Source organism: Amblyraja radiata, chromosome 9 (assembly GCF_010909765.2).
Source record: "Amblyraja radiata isolate CabotCenter1 chromosome 9, sAmbRad1.1.pri, whole genome shotgun sequence".
Taxonomy (NCBI): domain Eukaryota; kingdom Metazoa; phylum Chordata; class Chondrichthyes; order Rajiformes; family Rajidae; genus Amblyraja; species Amblyraja radiata.
The window spans coordinates 53807731-53828060 of record NC_045964.1 but is presented as its reverse complement, the minus strand read 5'-3'; the positions used below and the strand labels follow the sequence as shown (position 1 = coordinate 53828060).

The 20330-nt window shown below is 47.2% G+C and overlaps 2 protein-coding genes across 8 annotated transcripts in view; one reads left to right on the top strand and one right to left on the bottom strand.

Moving 5' to 3' along the window:
* Positions 1 to 11658, bottom strand: part of pomt2 (protein O-mannosyltransferase 2) — a 47839-nt gene extending 36181 nt beyond the window's left edge. Inside the window, exons 1-2 of one of the 3 annotated variants that reach the window (XM_033027452.1) lie at positions 11535 to 11658; positions 10616 to 10964 (exon numbers count right to left, since the gene is read on the bottom strand). In XM_033027452.1, the coding sequence (XP_032883343.1) occupies positions 10616 to 10797 (182 nt within the window). In that variant the 5' untranslated portion in view covers positions 10798 to 10964; positions 11535 to 11658. Of the gene's footprint in view, positions 1 to 10615; positions 11175 to 11534 lie in introns of those variants that run through there. The other 2 variants (XM_033027449.1, XM_033027451.1) reach the window with 2 other exon arrangements.
* Positions 1 to 20330, top strand: part of syne3 (spectrin repeat containing nuclear envelope family member 3) — a 49399-nt gene that overhangs the window by 285 nt on the left and 28784 nt on the right. The window contains exons 1-4 of one of the 5 annotated variants that reach the window (XM_033027453.1): positions 11936 to 12099; positions 12816 to 12976; positions 16285 to 16457; positions 17676 to 17985. In XM_033027453.1, the coding sequence (XP_032883344.1) occupies positions 12830 to 12976; positions 16285 to 16457; positions 17676 to 17985 (630 nt within the window). In that variant the 5' untranslated portion in view covers positions 11936 to 12099; positions 12816 to 12829. Of the gene's footprint in view, positions 1 to 11935; positions 12100 to 12294; positions 12387 to 12815; positions 12977 to 16284; positions 16458 to 17675; positions 17986 to 20330 lie in introns of those variants that run through there. The other 4 variants (XM_033027456.1, XM_033027454.1, XM_033027455.1 and 1 more) reach the window with 4 other exon arrangements.

Below are 20330 nucleotides of genomic sequence, written 5' to 3'. Positions count from 1 at the left end.
CTCTCTGGAGCTGGAGTAACTCCCTGGAGTAACTCTTGCTTCTTGTTTTCCTGGTCCTCCAAAAATATTCCAAATGGAATTTAAACTGGAGGTGGTCGAGGGTCCACCACCAAACTACAAACTCTGAATAATATCAGCCTAATGCACTTTATCTGTTTATTTATTGTTTATATATATGGTCTATGGTATATAGACACACTGAACGTTTATCTCCTGTTCTGTATTATGTTTACATATTCTGTTGTGCTACAGCAAGCAAGAATTTCATTGTCCTATCTGGGACACATGACAATAAAACTCTCGACTCATAACTTGGATTTAAGCAAAAAATATTTCTTGGGAAAAAAAGAGCTACCTTAAATTTAGTTGCGTCTGGTTGGGTGACTATGCTAGGGTGAAGACTATTCCATGCTTTAAATGTGCGGGGGAACTCCATGGCGCAGCCAGCATCTCTGGATAGAAGAAATTGGGTGACGTTTCGGGTAGAGACCCTTCTTTAGACTCCCTGTGGTTTTAGTGTTTTTAGTTTAATTGAAAGATACAGCGTGGAAACAGGCCCTTAGGCCCACCGAGTCCACGCCGACCACCGATCACCAGTACACTAGTTCTATCCCACACATTAGCGACGTAAGTATTGTGTGTGTAGGAAGGAACTGCAGATGCTGAAGATAGACACAAAAAGCTGGAGTAACTCAACAGGTCAGACAGAATCTCTGGACAAAAGGAAAATATTACATTTTGGGTTGGGTCTGAAAAAGGTTCCTGCACACCTTTGGAATGTGGAAGGAAACAAGAGTACCCGCATAAAACCCAAACGATCAAAGGGAAAAGGAGAAAACTCCATATAGACAGCACCCATATTCGGGATCAATTCCGGGTCTCTGGCACTTTTAGGCAGCAACTTTATGGCCAATGTACTGCCCCATAGTCTTGAACTGAATTAAAACATACAGCAGGTGTAAAGGGGGACATAGCATCACTTAAAGATTTAAGAATGACAATGGTAGTTTCTTTTTTTTAGTAACCAAAGTTATCAACGTATAATTTTTTGTGTGTTTGGAAAACAAAATATAGTGGCACAGCTGGTAGACTTGCTGCCTCACACGCCAGAGATCTGGGTTCGATCCTGTCCTCGGGCACTGTCTGTGTTGAATTTGCACATTCTTCCTGCAAGCGAGTGAGTTTCCTCCCACATCTCAAAGACGCATTGGTTTTGTAGGTTAACTTGCCTCTGTAAAATTGCCCCTAATGTGTAGGGAGTGTGTGAGGAAAGTGGGATAACAGAACTTGTGTGAAAGGGTGGTAGACAAAAAAGCTGGAGAAATTCAGCGGGTGAGGCAACATCTATGGAGCGAAGGAATAGGCAACGTTGCTTCAGACTGATGTCGGGGGGAGGGAGCGGGGAAAAAGAAAGGAAGAGGCGGAGACAGAGCTGGGAATGGGAGGGGAAGGAGGGAGAAAGCAAGGACTACCTGAAATTGGAGAAGCCAATGTTCATACCGCTGGGGTGTAAACTACCCAAGCGAATGAGGTGCTGTTCCTCCAATTTGCGGTGGGCCTCACTCTAGCCATGGAGGAGGCCCAGGTCAGAAAGGTCGGATTCGGAATGGGAGGGGTTGTTGAAGTGCTGAGCCACCGGGAGATCAGGTTGGTAATTGCAAACTGAGTGGAGGTGTTGTGCGAAGCGATCGCCAAGCCTGCGCTTGGTCTCACCGAGGTTGATTATACGCTGAATAATCCAACCACATTTTTGTTTGGAATTGGAAAGAAATAATAGAAATTGCATTCATTGCAACGTGTAAAAAGAGTTGAGACACTGTATTATAATTTTGCTGCATGTCGTTGTGGTATATATCATGTCTTGATTGGTGAACTTTAGTTTGTGACTTTATTTGAAGCAGAAATAATATGTGAATGCTTCATTGAGCATAATTCCGACTGGTTATTACGCACTTCGTCGAAGCACATTATCGCATGCGTCATGCAAGCCATCTTAAATGACCACCTAAACTGTCATTTGGCAACCTAAAAAGCTGCCTAGGTGGCCCGGCTGGAAACAGAGAAAAAAAGTTAAATGAGAGCCCTGTATTGTTGTAACATGACGTCTCGATTTCTGTAATCAATTCCCTGACCAACAAACACTTTCTTCATCACCCTGCTCACTTGTGTCACCATTTTCTGGGAACGATGTACTTGCACCCCTTGATCTATCTGTTCTCCAGAACCCATCCATTTACTGTGCAAGTCCTGCCCTGCTTGAAGTTTTTTAAATAGTTCATCTAAATCCTGTTGTAATCTTAGATAACCGTCTTCACGGTCTATTATACCATCAATGTTAGAGTCATCCGCAAATGTACTAACCATGTTAACAACATTGCCATCAACCGTGGAACCACCATTGATCCCTGCTGCACACCATGGTCACAGGCATCCAATCTGAATAACTATCCCCCACTACCACCCTCTGGCTTCTTCACTCAGCCAATATTGTATCCAATTAACAAGTTGATTCTCCATCCCATTTCATCCAACCTTCTCAACAAGCCTACCATGGGCCCATGTTGACATTAACCACCCTGGCCTCCCTCAATCCCCTGTCACCTCTTCATCTCTTTGGGAGACATGATTTCCCACACACACAGTTTTGGTGGCTGTGTTGTTCTTGCCTTTCCAAAGGCAGGTAGATCCTGTCCCTTAGAAGCCCCTCCAGTAACGTTCTCACCACTGATGTCAGGCACACCAGCCTACAGCTTCCTGGCCTGCCCTTTTACTCTTAATACTGTATACTTGTACAATTTCTTAAGATTCTCCTTTACTTTTTCTGCCAAAGCTACCTTATGAGCATAAAAAAGTATGAACAGAGACAAGGGGGATGGAGAATGTGGAAAAAATGAAGATGCTTATCAGTGTAAGACATTGCTCCTAAGCTGTCAACATTGCAAAAGTTTTTATAGATATGTGAAGAGAAAAAGATTAGTTAAAACAAATGTAGGTCCCTTGAAGTCAGAAACAGGTGAATTGATCATGGGGAACAAGGAAATGGCAGACCAATTGAATAACTACTTTGGTTCTGTCTTCACTAAGGAAGACATAAATAATTTGCCGGAAATAGCAGGGGACAAATGAGATGGAGGAACTGAGTGAAATCCAGGTTAGCCGGGAAGTGCTGTTAGGTAAATTGAATGGATTAAAGGCCGATAAATCCCCAGGGCCAGATAGGCTGCATCCCAGAGTACTTAAGGAAGTAGCCCCAGAAATAGTGGATGCATTAGTGATAATTTTTCAAAACTCCTTAGATTCTGGAGTAGTTCCTGAGGATTGGAGGGTAGCTAATGTAACCCCACTTTTTAAAAAGGGAGGGAGAGAGAAAATGGGGAATTACAGACCAGTTAGTCTAACATCGGTAGTGGGGAAACTGTTAGAGTCAGTTATTAAAGATGGGATAGCAGCACATTTGGAAAGTGGTGAAATCATTGGACAAAGTCAGCATGGATTTACGAAAGGTAAATCATGTCTGACGAATCTTATAGAATTTTTCGAGGATGTAACTAGTAGAGTGGATAAGGGAGAACCAGTGGATGTGTTATATCTGGACTTTCAGAAGGCTTTCGACAAGGTCCCACATGAGATTAGTATACAAACATATTGGGGGTTCAGTATTGATGTGGATAGAGAACTGGCTGGCAAACAGGAAGCAAAGAGTAGGAGTAAACGGGTCCTTTTCAGAATGGCAGGCAGTGACTAGTGGGGTACTCAGTGCTGGGACCCCAGCTATTTACAATATATATTAATGATTTGGACGAGAGAATTGAATGCAACATCTCCAAGTTTGCGGATGACACGAAGCTGGGGGGGCAGTGTTAACTGTGAGGAGAATGCTAGGGGGCTGCAAGGTGACTTGCATAGGCTGGGTGAGTGGGCAAATGCAGGGCAATCTTAGAAGATTGAGGGGGGATCTTATAGAAACTTACAAAATTCTTAAGGGGTTGGACAGGCTAGATGCAGGAAGATTATTCTCGATATTGGGGAAGTCCAGGGCAAGGGGTCACAGTTTAAGGATAAAGGGGAAATCTTTTAGGACCGAGATGAGAAAAACATTTTTCAAACAGAGAGTGGTGAATCTCTGGAATTCTCTGCCACAGAAGGTAGTTGAGGCCAGTTCATTGGCTATATTTAAGAGGGAGTTAGATGTGGCCCTTGTGGCTAAAGGAATCAGGAGGTATGGAGAGAAGGTAGGTACAGGATACTGAGTTGGATGATCAGCCATGATCATATTGAATGGCGGTGCAGGCTTGAAGGGCCGAATGGCCTACTCCTGCACCTATTTTTTATGTTTCTATGTTGCAGTCTTCCTGGAGAATGTTCAGGTATTGGTCTCCAAACTGAGAGTGCTGTCCCTCAGACCAATTAAGCAATAGCCCTGTGTGCAGATTCCCAGAGTAATTCTCATTAGGCAATATATCACCTGCAATCCTAATGTGTTGGATAAAACTACAGATGCTGGTTTAAACCGTAGACACAAAATTAGACAATAGACAATAGGTACAGGAGTAGGCCATTTTGCCCATCGAGCTAGCACCACCATTCAATGTGATCATGGCTGATCATCCCCAATCAGTACCCCGTTCCTGCCTTCTCCCAATATCCCCTGACTCCGCTATCTTTAAGAGCCCTATCTAGATATCTCTTGAAAGTATCCAGAGAACCGGCCTCCAACGCCCTCTGAGGCAGAGAATTCCAGACTCACAACTCTCAGTGTGAAAAAGTGTTTCCTCTTCTCTGTTCTAAATGGCTTACCCCTTATTCTTAAACTGTGGCCCCTGGTTCTAGACTCCCCCAATATTGGGAACATGTTTTCTGCCTCTAGCGTGTCCAAACCCTTTATAATCTTATATGCTTTCAATAAGATTCCCTCTCATCCTTCTGGAGTAACTCAGCAGAGCAGGCAGCATCTCTGGGGAGAAGGAATTGGTGACATTTCGGGTCGGGTCTGCAGAGTTACGCCATGATTTTGTGTCTAACTGCAATCCTAAATTAGCTTGGTATAGGGGGGTAGAGAATAATGGTGGTGATCCATTAGGTACAAAAGCCCATTGCCTGTTTATGTCCCTAGTGTGTGGAGGATAGTGCTAGTGTGCAGGGATCGCTGATCAGCGCAGACTCGAAGGGCCTGTTTCCATACTGTATCTCTAAACTAAACTAAAGGGATCATGACGTATGTTCATAGAACCCAAGGTGGCAGCACAAATAGATAGTTCAAAGGTTTTAAAGTTGTGAATAAGAATACAAGAAAATAATGCCAGGCCCCTCAAAGCTACTCCACCATTCAATATCAAGGTTAATCAATCTGAAGAATAATCCCAACCTAAGACATCATTTGTCCATTTACTCCACGAATGCTGCTCGACCCACTGCATTCCTCCAGCATTTTGCATTTTACTTAACATCTAAAAGGTAGATTCCAGCATTTGTAGCCTCGTGTGTCTCCTTGGCTGATCAATGCTGCCCTCAACTTTTCTCTGTCAGTTCTCCATAACTCTATTCCTACAAGCATTTATTTATTTCCACCTTAAATATATCGAATGATCTGATCTGCACCATCCTCAACGGCAGAGAATTCCAGAGATTTGCACACCTACCCTTTATTTTGAATCTGTGCCCTTATTTATGACACTCCAACTGAAACCTCTCAATATCTACCATGTTGAGCCTTCTTACGATCTTATATATTGGAATAAGATCACATTCTAAGCTCCAAGGAATACAGACCCAAAATGGTTCCAATGGTCCTATATCCATTTTTAGGTAAGTGAACAGTCAGGTAGGTGGGAAATGGGAAGAGGAATTAAGAGGCCCCATCCATCACCAGACCACCTCCACGAGAGACCTTGTCAAATACTCTACTGTCCTATCCTCTTGAATCACCTGTCACCTCCTCAAAAAACTCGATCAAGTTCGTACGACATGAACTGACAAAGCCATTCTGACTGTTCCTAAAAAGGCAATTCTCTTCCAAATGAATGCAGATCTTATCCTTAAGGATCCTCTTCCAAGTCAAGAGTCAAGAGTGTTTTATTGTCATATGTCCCGGATGGGACAATGAAATTCTTACTTGCTGCAGCACAACAGAATATGTGGCTTGGATAGGCTGGGTGAGTGGGCAAATGCATGGCAGATGCAGTATAATGTGGATAAATGTGAGGTTATCCACTTTGGTGACAAAAACAGGAAAGTAGATTATTATCTGAACGGTGGCCGATTAGGAAAGGGGGAGATGCAACGAGACCTGGGTGTCATGGTACACCAGTCATTAAAAGTAGGAATGCAGGTGCAGCAGGCAGTGAAGAAGGTGAATGGTATGTTAGCATTCATAGCAAAAGGATTTGAGTATAGGAGCAGGGAGGTTCTACTGCAGTTGTACAGGGTATTGGTGAGACCACACCTGGAGTATTGCGTACAGTTTTGGTCTCCTAATCTGAGGAAAGACATTCTTGCCATAGAGGGAGTACAGAGAAGGTTCGCCAGACTGATTCCTGGGATGTCAGGACTTTCATATGAAGAAAGACTGGATAGACTCGGTTTGTACTCGCTAGAATTTAGAAGATTGAGGGGGGATCTTATAGAAACGTACAAAATTCTTAATGGGGTTGGACAGGCTAGATGCAGGAAGATTGTTCCCGATGTTGGGGAAGTCCAGAACAAGGGGTCACAGTTTAAGGATAAGGGGGAAATCTTTTAGGACCGAGATGAGGAAAACCTTTTTCACACAGAGTGGTGAATCTCTGGAATCTCTCCCGCAGAAGGTAGTTGAGGCCAGTTAATTGGCTATATTTAAGAGGGAGTTAGATGTGGCCCTTGTGGCTAAAGGGATCAGGGGGTATGGAGAGAAGGCAGGTACAGGGTACTGAGTTGGATGATCAGCCATGATCATATTGAATGGCGGTGCAGGCTCGAAGGGCCGAATGGCCTATTCCTGCACCTATTTTCTGTTTCTATGTGAATATGTAAACATTGTATATAACGGGAAAAAAAAGAAAAAGCTCAATAAATAACAAATATAGTGTAAATAACAAATAATAATGTAGTATTTTGCAGTTCAGAGCTCATAGCTTATTCGTTGTGTTTAATAGCCTGATGGCTGTGGGGAAGCAGCTGTTCCTGAACCTGGACGTTACAGTCTTCAGGCTCCTGTACCTTCTTCCTGATGGCAGTGGTGAGATAGGTGTGTGGCCAGTGTGTGTCCATAGCTTCCTCCCACTGATGAGAAGTTCACCCCCCCAATAATTTCTTAAATATTCCCTATTTCCCTCTGAAACAAAATAACAACAATGGTATGTTCCTATTCTCTGCCATACAGTATTTGTTTTAAAGAAGGGATGCATTTCAGAAGTGACTGTGGGAAGTCTTGTCATCAGGATCAATACAAGAAATGGATGTACTGGGAGAATGAAATAAAATCTTTACAGAAGGAAATACAGCAGAAATTGCTGTGGTAGTCTGTAGGCTTAGGGTATAATTAGTAAGAGTACAGTTGAGACTAAAATTAGTGGTCAAACAACGAGAAAGCTTGTCTAAGGATACATTGGGCGGCACGGTGACGCAGCGGTAGAGTTGCTGCCTTACAGCGAATGCAGCGCCGGAGTTCCGGGTTCGATTCCGACTACGGGTGCTGTGTGTATGGAGTTTGTACGTTATCCCCGTGACCTGCGTGGGTTTTCTCTGAGATCTTCGGTTTCCTCCCACACTCCAAAGACGTACAGGTTTGTTGGTTAATTGGCTTGGTAAATGTAAAAATTGCCCCTAGTGTGTGTAGGATAGTGTTAATGTGCGGGGATCACTGGTCGCCGCGGACCCGGTGGGTCGAAGGGCCTGTTTCCGCGCAGTATCTCTAAACTAAACAAAAGGTAGGCAAGGACAAGTTTGAGGTAATGGACTTTGGGAAGTGCATAGGAACAAGCCCTTAGGTCCACAATATCTGTGTTGAACATGATGCCAGGTAGAAATAATCTCCTTTGCCTGAATGCGATTCATATCTCTCCATTCCCAGCATATCCATGTGCCTATCTGAAAACCTGACAGATGACACGATTATATTTGCCTCCGCCAGCATTCCTGGCAGCGTGTTTCTAGCACACATCACTCTGTGTGTACAAAAAACTCAGTCATACATGGAGTCATACAGCATGGAAACAGGTCCTTCAGCCCAACATGTCAACAGAAACCAACATGCCCCATCTATATTAGTCCCACCTGCATGCACTTGGCCAGTAACCCTCTCATCCTATCCTGTACATGTACCTGTCCACATGTCTTTTATGCTAGTACCTGCCTCAACTACCTCCTCCTGCAACTCATTCCATGTACCCACCACCCTTTGTGTCAAAATCATTATAACTCTTTCCCATCTCACCTTAAACCTATGTCTTCTGGTTCTCGATTACCCTACTCTGGGCAAAAGACTTTGTGCATTGACCTGATCTATTCCTCTCATGATTTTGTACACTTCAATAAGATCGCCCTTCATCCTCCTGTGCCCCAAGGAATAAAGTCCTAGCCTGCTCAACCTCTCCCAATAGCTAGGGCCCTCGAGTCCTGGCAACATGTGGCGCAGCGGTAGAGTTGCTGCCTTGCAGCGCCAGAGACCTGGGTTCGATCCTAGCTACGGGTGCTTATCTGTACGGAGTTTGTATGTTCTACCCGTTACCGCGTGGGTTTTCTCCGAGAAGTTTGGTTTCCTCCCACACTCCAAAGACATTCAGGTTTGTAGGTTAATTGGTTTGTAAAAATTGTCCCTGGTGTAGGATAGTTTTAATGTGCGGGGATTTCAACATTTATAACAATTATACTCAATATTTACACTCAATAGTCTGACTGACAAATGCCTTTTTGACCACTATATACCTATGATGCCACTTTCAAGGAACCATGCACCTGTACTCCTAGATCCCTCTGCTCTACAACACTACCCAGAGGCCTACCATTCACTGTGTAGGTCCTGCCCGTTTTAGACTGCCAAAATGCAACACCTCACACTTGTATTAAATTCCATCAACCATTCCTCAGCCCACCAGGCCAATTGATTAAGATCCTGCTGCAATTTTTGACAACCATCTTCACTATCTACAATACCACCTACTTTAGTGTCATCTGCAAACTTGTACCTTTTCATCCAAATTTTTGATATAGGTGTCAAAGAGCAACTGTGACCACAGGCACACGTCTCCAGTCCGAAAAACAACCTTCTACTAACACCTTCTGCTTCCTTCCGTGAAGCCAATTCTCTACCTAGAGGTGGGGATGTGACAAAGCCTAGCATGACGTCTCCCACTCCTTCTCTCCAGTCCCGCTGAGTTCTCCACCATTTTGTGTCTACTTTCTATCCATTCAGCTATCTCTCCTTGAATCCTATGTGATCTAACCTTCCAAAGCAGCCAACCAAGCAGAACCCGGTCAAATACCTTGCTGAAATGCATATATACAACTTCTACAGCTCTGCCATCATCAACCATTTTGGTCACAGTTTCAAAAAAACTCAATTAGATTCGTGATACGCGATATCCCAAGTACAAAACCATTAATCAGCTCTTGTCCATATTGTCATGTGTGTATTATCCCTCAGAATACCCCACCCATCTCCCCCCCCCCCCCCCACTCTGCCCTCCCTACCCCCCGCGTCTCTCTGCCCTCCCCTTGTGTCTCTCTTTCTTATCTCTCCCTGGGTCTCTCCCCCCCCCCCTCCTCTGACTACACCCCTCTTCTCTCTACCCCCACCCTCTCTACCCCCACCCTCTCTACCCTCCCCCCCCCTCTCTACCCCACCCCCCACACCCTCTCTACCTCCACCTTCTCTACCCCCCACCCCTCCGTCTCTCTGCCCTCCCTGGGTCTCCCTCTCCCCCCACACTACATCTACCCCCTCCCGGGTTCCACGTCCCAGGTTTATTTCACCAAATTTCTCCCAGCTTTCCCCACTTCCGCCAAGGTCTCCCCTCCCTCCCCGCCCACACTATACCTGTCTCCCCTTCTTCCCACACCTGTCCCCCCCACACTACACCTGCCCCCCCCACACTACACCTGTCTCCCCCCACACTACACCTGTCTCCCCCCACACTACACCTGTCTCCCCCCACACACCTGTCTCCCCCACACTACACCTGTCTCCCCCCACACTACACCTGTCTCCCCCCACACTACACCTGTCTCCCCCACACTACACCTGTCTCCCCCACACTATAACTGTCTATCCCCACACTACACCTGTCTCCCCCACACTACACCTGTCTCCCCCACACTACACCTGCCCCCCCCACACTACACCTGTCTCCCCCACACTACACCTGTCTCCCCCACACTACACCTGTCTCCCCCACACTACACCTGCCCCCCCCACACTACACCTGTCTCCCCCCACACTACACCTGTCTCCCCCCACACTACACCTGTCTCCCCCACACTACACCTGTCTCCCCCCCCACACTAACCTGTCTCGCCCACACACTACACCTCTCTCCCCCACACTAACCCGTCTCCCCCACACTACACCTGTCTCTCCCCCACACTACACCTGTCTCCCCCACACTAGCCTGTCTCCCCCCCACACTACACCGTCACCCACCAGACGTGCTGCGGCTCCGACAGCCGGTAGAAGCGGCTGAGCAGCGACAGCGCGGTGACGAGCGGCAGCAGGAGGCCGCGGACCAGCGCCGCTTTACCTGCCGGGTCCGGGCGCTCGGACATGTTCCCCGCCGCGCTCAGGTCACCGGCTCTCCGGGCGCGCTCGGCCGCTATGCAGGCCATCCCGCCGCAGGCCAGACAGGCGGGCGGGCGGTCAGACTCCACTAGGCCGCGTCTCCACAGCAACGGCAGCCCCGCGCATGCGCGGAGCCCTGTCCGGGCAGGGAAGTGCAGGTGCCGGGTTGCCCCAAAGACACAAAGTGGTGGAGTAACTGGGGGCCGGGCAGCGTCTGTGGACAAAAAGGATGGCTGCCGTTTCATCGGGATCCTTCTTCACACCAGAGAGCAGTTGTGTTAAAGAATGTCAACTGATGCAGAATAGTGTTATAGAGACAGTAACTGTGGACAATAATGCGAGAGTGTGGGGGCTACAGGGAGAGGTTGTGTAGGCTGGGTCTCTATTCAATGGAGCGCAGGAGGATGAGGGATGATCTTATAGAGGTGTATAAAATCTTGAGGGGAATAGATCGGGTAGATGCACAGAGTCTTTTGCCCAGAGTAGGGGAATCGAGGACCAGAGGGCAGGGATTTAAGGTGAAGGGGAAAAGATTTAATGGGAATCTGAGGGGTAACTTTTTCACACAAAGGGTGGTGGGTGTATGGAACAAGCTGCCAGAGGAGGCAGTTGAGGCTGGGACCATCCCAACGTTTAAGAAACAGTTGGACAGGTACATGGATAGGGCAGGTTTGGAGGGATATGGACCAAATGCAGGCAGGTGTGCCCGGTGTGGCTGGGACATGTTGTCCGGTGTGGGGAAAGTTGGGCCGATGATACACTGTATCATTCTGACTTTACATACGTGGCGGGCCATGTCCTGCTACTCCCCCTCCATCCCAACTCTCGCCCCCATCAGTAGGTGAAGCAGGGCTCCGACCAGACACATCATCTGCATGTTCTCCACAGATGCTGCCCGACCTGCTGAATTACTCCAGCACTTTGTTCTGTTTTTGCAAACCAGCGCCTGCAGTTCCCTGTATCTCCCTGGCCCCGCCCCACGCCGGGCGGAGAGAGAGCGCGCGCGCGGTGACGTCCCACGCCGGGCGGAGAGAGAGAGCGCAGTGACGCCCCACGCCGGGCGGTGGGAGAGAGAGAGAGAGAGAGAGAGAGAGAGAGAGAAAGAGAGAGCGCGCGCGGTGACGCCCCACGCCGGGCGGAGAGAGAGAGAGAGAGAGCGCGCGGTGACGCCCCACGCCGGGCGGTGAGAGAGTGCGGTAACGCCCGACGCCGAACGGAGAGGACGCGGTGACGTCCAAAGATCCTGTAGCTCTGCTATAGGATCTTTGGTGACGCCTCACGAGAGGTCGCGGGAACGGGCCGCGCTGGGCGGGGGCTGCAGGAGGGCCGGGAGCCGGGACGCCGATTGGGTGAGGCCGGGGACCGGGATAGCGGAGTGCGGTGCCCGGCATCAGAGGATACCCCGGGGGAGAGGAGGCGCCGGCTACTCCCGAAGCTTCCGGGCCGCCTCCCCGCCCGACCCCGGCCCGGGATGGAGCGGGGAGATGTTGGGCCGTCAATGGGGACGGGGGGGGGACGCGGGGCGGGGGGGGGAAGGTGAGAGGAGTGTGGAACACAGTGACTGATCCAGGTCGGGCTGCGGGAACGCGATGTGCAGGACGAACAACAGGTCTTACACCCGGATCCAGTGGGAGGGGTGGGAGCAGCAGCCGAGCTGGGGTTTGGGGATGTTGTGGAGTTGGGACGTGACTGTGGGGAGTGAAGGGGGTGAGGTTGACAGTATCGGTGTGGATCTGAACGCCCAGCATTGTGTTCTGGTTTAGGTTGAAGTCTGGTGCAGGTCCTTGTGTTGTCCCCAGGCATGCGGGCTACCCTGGTCCACCTGTCCTTGGTGCAGCCAGCCCAGTGTGGTCCCCAGGACCTCCTGCTTGCTCCTCTGGCGGATGCTGCTCCCCTGCTCCACGATAGTTCTGAAGATTAGCACATTGGCAGTCCGTTGCTGTTCTTAGAATAGAGCACAGGAAGCAGCTCTGGATATTGCAAGCCGCCCCAGGATGTGAGCCACTTACTGCAATACCTGGTTGGTGTGTGTCATTTTCTAAGTGTGATCTGCTTCTCTCCACAGTTCCCATCGCTGAAATGGCTATGCAGGGAGCAGAGGAGGATTTTGAAACCTGCTTCACAAAAGCTCAGTCCTGGATGAAAATAATCCAGGAACGTTTGCAAGTCACTGACAATGTTGAAGGATCAAAGAAAGCTCTGGAAGCCAGGCTGAAGGAGACTGAGGTGAGGAGGAGTTAACGTTGGTTAATGTGAAGCTTCCCCTGGATTCTGTGTTCCTCTCTATGAATGTATCCAGCGTACACCAAACCAAAGAAGTAATTTCTAATATTTGAACCAGTGTTTATTCTTCGAGTTCTGCTTGCTGGGTGTAAGAATCACAATGCACCAACTTTGCATAGGTCGAGCAACATTTGTGAAGATCAGTCTGAAGAAGGGTTTCGGCCCAAAACGTTGCCTATTTCCTTCGCTCCATAGATGCTGCTGCACCCGCTGAGTTTCTCTAGCATTTTTGTGTACCTTCGATTTTCCAGCATCTGCAGTTCCCTTCTTAAACACGACTATCAGTGTTTGTTTGATGGGATGATGGTTTGGGAACCATGGTCATCTCTCATGGGCAGATGGTTCACAGCCTGTGTAGATTCTGTCACAATTGTCTCCTGTCTTTAGGGGATGTTGAAGCAGTCTTTTCTCAGAATTATACACAACAGAAATGGGCCATTCGGCCCAAATCATCGGTGCCAAACAAGCTAGCCCATTTTCCTGTGTTTGTCCATTTCCCTACAAACCTTCCCTATCAATGAAACTGACCAAATGGCTTTTAAATGGATATTTTTATGGCAGAGATTATTTAGATTCTTGATTAATATGGGTGCCAGGGGTTATGGGGAGAAGGCAGGAGAATAGGGTTAGGAGGGAGAGATAGATCAGCCATGATTGAATGGAGTACACGATGAACCGAAAGGATAATTCTGCTCCTATCACTTTACTTATGAAATGTTATACACCATCATCACCATCTTGTCTACCTGCCTCACCACCTTTGACAAACTATGTACCCTGAAGTATCTCTGCTCCAGTGCATTGCCATTTACTGTGTAATTCTTGGTTTATCATACCAAAATGAATTACTTTGCTCTTGTTGGGGTTAAATTGCAGTTACCATTCCTTTACCTCCTTTACCTACAGATCTAGATCTTGTAACTTTGGATGGCTGCCTTCACTGTCCACCACACCACGCTATGTTTGTCATCTACCAACTTACTAACCATGCCATCAACATTCTCATCCAAAGCAAAAAACAGTGGACCCAGCACTGTTTCCTATCCCACACAACTGACATAGGCCTCCAATCTGAAAAGCAACAGGCCAACCAGACGCTCGCTGGCCAAGTTCATAATCTAGCTTAGACAATAGGTGCAGGAGTAGGCCATTCGGCCTTCTGAGCTTACCCTGGGCCCCATATGATTTAGCCTTCTGGACCCGCTTACACATGGGATTTGTTAAAGTCCATGTCGACAGGACCAATTCCCCTGTTCTCGTCAATCCTCTTGCTCGCCTCTTCAAAAGAACCTCTCAAACTTATGAGACCCAATTTCCCACTCACAAAGCTAAGTTGACTATCCTTAATCCGTCCTTTCCTTTCCAAATGCAGATAAATCTGATGAATCTGATTCTTTGTCAATCTAATTTCAAGAAAACTTGACAAACACTTGTTGCTGTCGAAATCGATTCTTTATTGCAGCGCTGCGATAATTCTCTGAACCCTCCAACACAGAGCTAACAGCTCCGGGGCAGGTCCAGGGAACTAGTGACTCTGGTACAAAATCAAGGCATTATATAGGTATTAGACAGCGGTACAGAGGGTATGGAAAACTAGTAACCAATCACCTGAATCCTTCCGGTGATTTACAACAGTTGTACTCACATGACCCCCCCTCTCTCTGGCCTCTTTTACAACCCTCGTTTGCCTCATGGTTTTTACCTTTGTTTAGAATCATTTCATTTCAACAAAGTGAAACCACAGAAAAGTAGGCTCAATTATCAGAGACCACCCCTCAAAATATAAGAGGCACATATAATATAACGATCACACAATTCATACAAACAAAACATATTTTCCATACTGGGAAGAAAGTTATTTCTACAGATCTAACCAAGGTCTAATGTTTACAATCCTATTTAAAACGCAATACATTTCACAATACCAGGTTAATTCCAGGGATGGCGGGATGGGTCCACCGGGTGGCGCCACCTCTGTAGCTGCCTTGCCTACTATGTTTTTATTATTTTAAGTATGTTTTGAATGTTTGTTTTAATGTTTCTTAGTATGTCTTATGTGGGTGGAGATCGGGGAAACTTTTTCCAGTCACTTACCGCGACGGAGATGCGATTTTCTCCGTGTCGCATCTCCGCCTCTCCGCCCCCCCCGCCCTCCGCCCCCCCCCCCCCCCCCCGCCCCGCCGCCCCCCCCCCCCCCCCCCCGCCCCCTCGCGGCCTAACAAGCTGGAGTGGAGTGGCCTTTCCTGGAGACCGGCCCGGAGCTTCAAGCCGCGGGCGCAGAGCTGACTTACCATCGCGGAACCGGGGATCCTTTACCGATGATCGTGAGAAGAGGAGCTCCGACCGCGGGGACTTTAACAACGTAAAGCTCATGGTTTCCGGTAAGAAGAGGCCGACACAGGAGCTCCGTGCCGCGGAGTGTTCCAATCTGTTCCGACGTCGGTGTTTCGATCACCCCGACGAGAGGGCTTGGACATCGGACTGTCGGCAACGGCAAGTGCCCCGACCACGGGTGAATAAAGAGGAAGATGACTGAACTTTATTGCCTTCCATCACAGTGTGTATTGTCTTCTTGTCACGCTGTATGGCTGTACAGTAATTCAAATTTCACTGTACCTTAGTTGGTTAAGTGACAATAAACACAAACTTGAACTTGACACATGATGAAAGAATGGGTCGACTGGGCTCATATTCAGTGGAATTTAGAAGGATGAGAGGGAATCTTATAGAAACATATTATTCTTAAGGGATTGGAGAGGCTCGATGCAGGAAAAATGTTCCAGATGTTGGGGGAGTCCAGAACCAGGGGTCACAGTTTAAGAATAAGGGGTAGGCCATTTAGGACTGAGACGAGGAAAAACTTTTTCACACAGAGAGTTGTGAATCTGTGGAATTCTCTGCCACAGAAGCCAGTGGAGGCCAATTCACTGGATGTATTCTAGAGAGAGTTAGATTTAGCTCTTAGGGCAAACGGAATCAAGGGATATGGGGCGAAAGCAGGAACGGGGTACTGATTTTGGATGAGCAGCCATGAGCATATTGGATGGTGGTGCTTGCTCCAAGGGTCGAATAGCCTACTCCTGCACCTGTTTTCTATGTTTCTATTAGTTTAAGCTGGCATCATGTTCGGCACAAACCATGTGCACCATGAGTCTGTTCATGTGCTACATTGTTCTATGATGCATGTAACCTACTAGACTCAGCCTAGTTCTCAAGAGTTAATCAGTAACTTCATTTGTTCTGTTGGACAGGAAATCTTGGCTGAGGAACCTGAAGGAAGAATGTGGATACAGTTGGTACAGGTGAAGGCAGATTCGCTTCTGGAGGACAACAGTGATGACAAGAAGCATGAGATCCACAGGGCATTGAAACAGATTAAAACAGCGTGGGAAGATACACAGACAAACATGGTGCATTGTCACAGGTAGATGTTATATTCCGGACGGCAGAATGAATCACTACTTACACACTGGTTGCCTGGATCATGAGAGAGAGAGATTTATTACCCAACATTCCCTGCTTATAATGAACACCAACTCATTAACATACACATGAATATGTATGAATACATTACAGTAGTGGTCTCGCACAATCTGGGGATATTTGCAGTGACTGGCTCACTTTAAGAATCTGGTAAAATGTTTGCTCTCAAGGTCATTTGATAGATATCACTGAAAAGTTTCAATGTTCCAACAAGCAGAGCAGATCTTGGCTTGTTTCTGAATGAGGAGCTACGGAGTGCAGAATGTGGGGGAGGTGGGGGTTGTGTGCATGGAGAGACCAGGAGGGGGCTGGACGACCACCAACCACCGCCGGTCTCCACTGCCCACGTTGCACCAAGGTGTGTGGATCGCAGATCGGCCTCTACAGACATCTGCAGACCCAAAGGTAGATGACCCTATGGAGAGGAGAGGACAGTCATACTCGTTTCGAGTGACCACCGATGATGATGGTCAGGAGGTGCACATTGGCTTCACATCCAGCTACACGGTGGTAGAAAGAATTCCTCAACTCTGCGTCTTTAAAAGATTCAAGATGTATTCCCTTGAAAAACAGATCTTACTCATGAGATCCAGGCGCCTGAATCCCTTTCTCTTCATAACTAAATCTCACATTAGCCTCCTTTGTCCCTTTGCGAGATTCCTTTGTGAAATTCTCTGCCTTAGAGGGCGGTGGAGGCAGGTTCTCTGGATGCTTTCAAGAGAGAGCTAGATAGGGTTCTTAAAAATACCAGAGTCAGGGGATATGGGGAGAAGGCAGGAATGGGGTACTGATTGGAGATGATCAGCCATGATCACATTGGCGGGGCTGGCTCGAAGGGCCGAATGGCCTACTCCTGCACCTATTGCCTATTGTCCCGAGAAACAACCTTGTGTAACCAATCTCTGCTCATTACTGGGTGTTTTTAACTCCGATCGGGTCGGAAAAAGGGGCCCAATTTAAATTGATGCTAATCTTTCCTCACTTCCACAAAATGGCACAAAGTGCTAGAATAACTCAGCAGGACGGGCAGCGTCTGTGGAAAACATAAATATCCACGTTCTCCAGAGATGCTGCCTGACCAGCTGATTTACTCCAGCACTTTGTCATTTTTATATATTAACCAGCATCTGCAGTTCTTTGTTTCTTCGATGTCTTTCAGTCGAATTGAATGGGTGTTGTTGCACTGGACGGAGTACTTGAAGGCGAGGGAGGACTATTTCGCATGGCTGGTAAAAATGAAACAGAAGCTGGAGTCTGATCTTGAATCACAACTGACCTTAAAGGACAAGAAACTTCAGTTAAACCATCACAAAATTCTGCTGGGCAACATCTTTAACCAGACAGCTTTGCTCGAGCGCCTTCTCCAGGAATCGGGGTCCTTGTTCACCAAAACTGCAGATGAGACCCTCAATAAGGAAGCTCAACAGAAATTAAAACGGGATCACGAGGAACTTGAGATGAAAGCCAAGGTAGGATACATTCCTTGCTTCTCTGCTTCATGTGGAGATCGATGAGTGGTGTGTAGCCGCATGGATTTCTGTGCAAGTTTTTGTTCATCTGTTTATCAAAGATCAGCTTGGGACATTAACAAAACATTATTCAATCGTGTTTTAGATTCTGAATGGAAAATGTTGTGCAATTCTGGCAGCAGAAAGTATGTCAAGTCCTGCGGGTGCTGAAGGGTTTTCCAGGATGGAGGATTTCAGTGGCTTGGGGCTGGAATGGTTCAGAGCAGAGGTTTCCCAGATGGATAGAAATGTTCAGTAGCAGAAGGGTCAGAGAACACAGGTTTAAGGTAATTAGCACAAGACCCAGATCCATACGGAGACTGTCACATTGCAGTGTTGGGATCCAGGGCATCACACACGATAGGTGATGGAAGCCGATCCGTGAGTGAATTCCTTAGACGATAGGATAGCTCTTTCTAAAACTGGAACAGACGGGCAAAGTTATTTAGTTTTAGTTTTTTGGGGATACAGCACGGAAACAGGCCCTTCAGCCCACCGGAGAAAATCCACGCAGGTCACGGGGAGAACGTACAAACTCTGTATAGACAGCACCCGTAGTCAGGATCGAACCCGGGTCTCCAGTGCTGCATTCGCTGTAAGGCAGCAACTCTACCGCTGCTCCACTGTGACCGCCCTGTGCCACCACGACTGCCATGACTACCCAAATCTTGTTGCATGATTCTGTATGAATAAATTAAGAAACAATTTTAGATATCATGGGACGCAGAAATATTGTGGATGAGATCTGTATTCATTAGCTGAGAGAAGCCGGGGAAGAGATAGCTGGGGCCGAAAGAGATTTTTGTATCTTTGTTAGGTAGCTGCAAGTGAAGTGCACAGCATACACGGAACAGCACACACACGGAACAGCGCGCACGTAACAGCACACACACAGAACAGCGCACACACACCACAGCACACACACGGAACAGCACACACACATGGAAGAGCACACACACCACAGCACACACATGGAACAGCACACACACACACCAGCACGCACACACCAGCACGCACACACCAGCACGCACACAACAGCATGCATGGAACAGCACACACACACACACACACACACACAACAGCACACACATAAAACATCACAGGAATATGCCCTTTGGCCAAAAATATTTGTGCTGAACATGATGACAAGATAAAATAATCTCATCTGCGTGCACAAAATCTATTTTTTTCCATTCCCTGCATATCCATATGCCTTTCTAAAAGCCTCTTAAATACCACTATCTTGTCTGTCTCTACCACAACGCTGACCACACGTTCCAGGCACTCACCACACTGCATATAAAACAATGAATGGCCTACCCCTGCGTCAATATTCTATGTATCTGCAGGGCCCTCAATAATGTTTGGGACAAAGACCCATCATTTATTTATTTGCCTCTGTACTCCCCCATTTGAAATTTGTAATAGAAAAAAATCACATGTGGTTAAAGTGCACACTGTCAGATTATAATAAAGGCCATTTTTATACATTTTGGTTTTAGCATGTAGAAATTACAGCAGTGTTTATACATAATCCCCCCCCATTTCAGGGTACCATAATGTTTTGGATACAGCAATGTCATGTAAATGAAAGTAAAGTTTCGTATTTTGTTGCATATCCTTTGCATGCAATGGCTGCTTGAAGTCTGCGATTCATGGATATCCCCAGTTGCTGGGTGCCTGGGACATCACCAGAGCTGGATGCTCTGCCAGGCCTGTACTACATGTGATTTTTTTCTATTCCAAATCTCAAATTGTGGAGTACAGAAGCAAATAAATAAATGATGGGTCTTTGTCCCAAACGTTATGGAGGGCACTGTGTGTATATAAGACGTTGTTGAGGCCACATTTAGAGTATTGTGTTCAGCTTTGGTCACCTTGTTATAGGAAAGATGTTGTCAAGCTGGAAAGGGTGCAGAAAAGATTTACGAGGATGTTGCCAGGACTCGAGGATCTGAGCTATCGGGATGGGAGAGGTTGAGTATGCTCGGACTTTATTCATTGGAGCACAGGAGGATGAGGTGTGATAATATAGAGGTGTACAAAATCATGTACAGAGTCTTTTGTCCAGAGAAGGGGAATCAAAAACCAGAGGACTTGGATTTAAGGTGAGAGGGAAAAGATTTAATAGGAGGTAGACAAAAGTGCTGGAGAAACTCAGCGGGTGCAGCAGCATCTATGGAGCAAAGGAAATAGGCACCAATTCGGGCCGAAACCCTTCTTCATAGATGCTGCTGCACCCGCTGAGTTTCTCCAGCACTTTTGTCTACCTTCGATATTCCAGCATCTGCAGTTCCTTCTTAAAG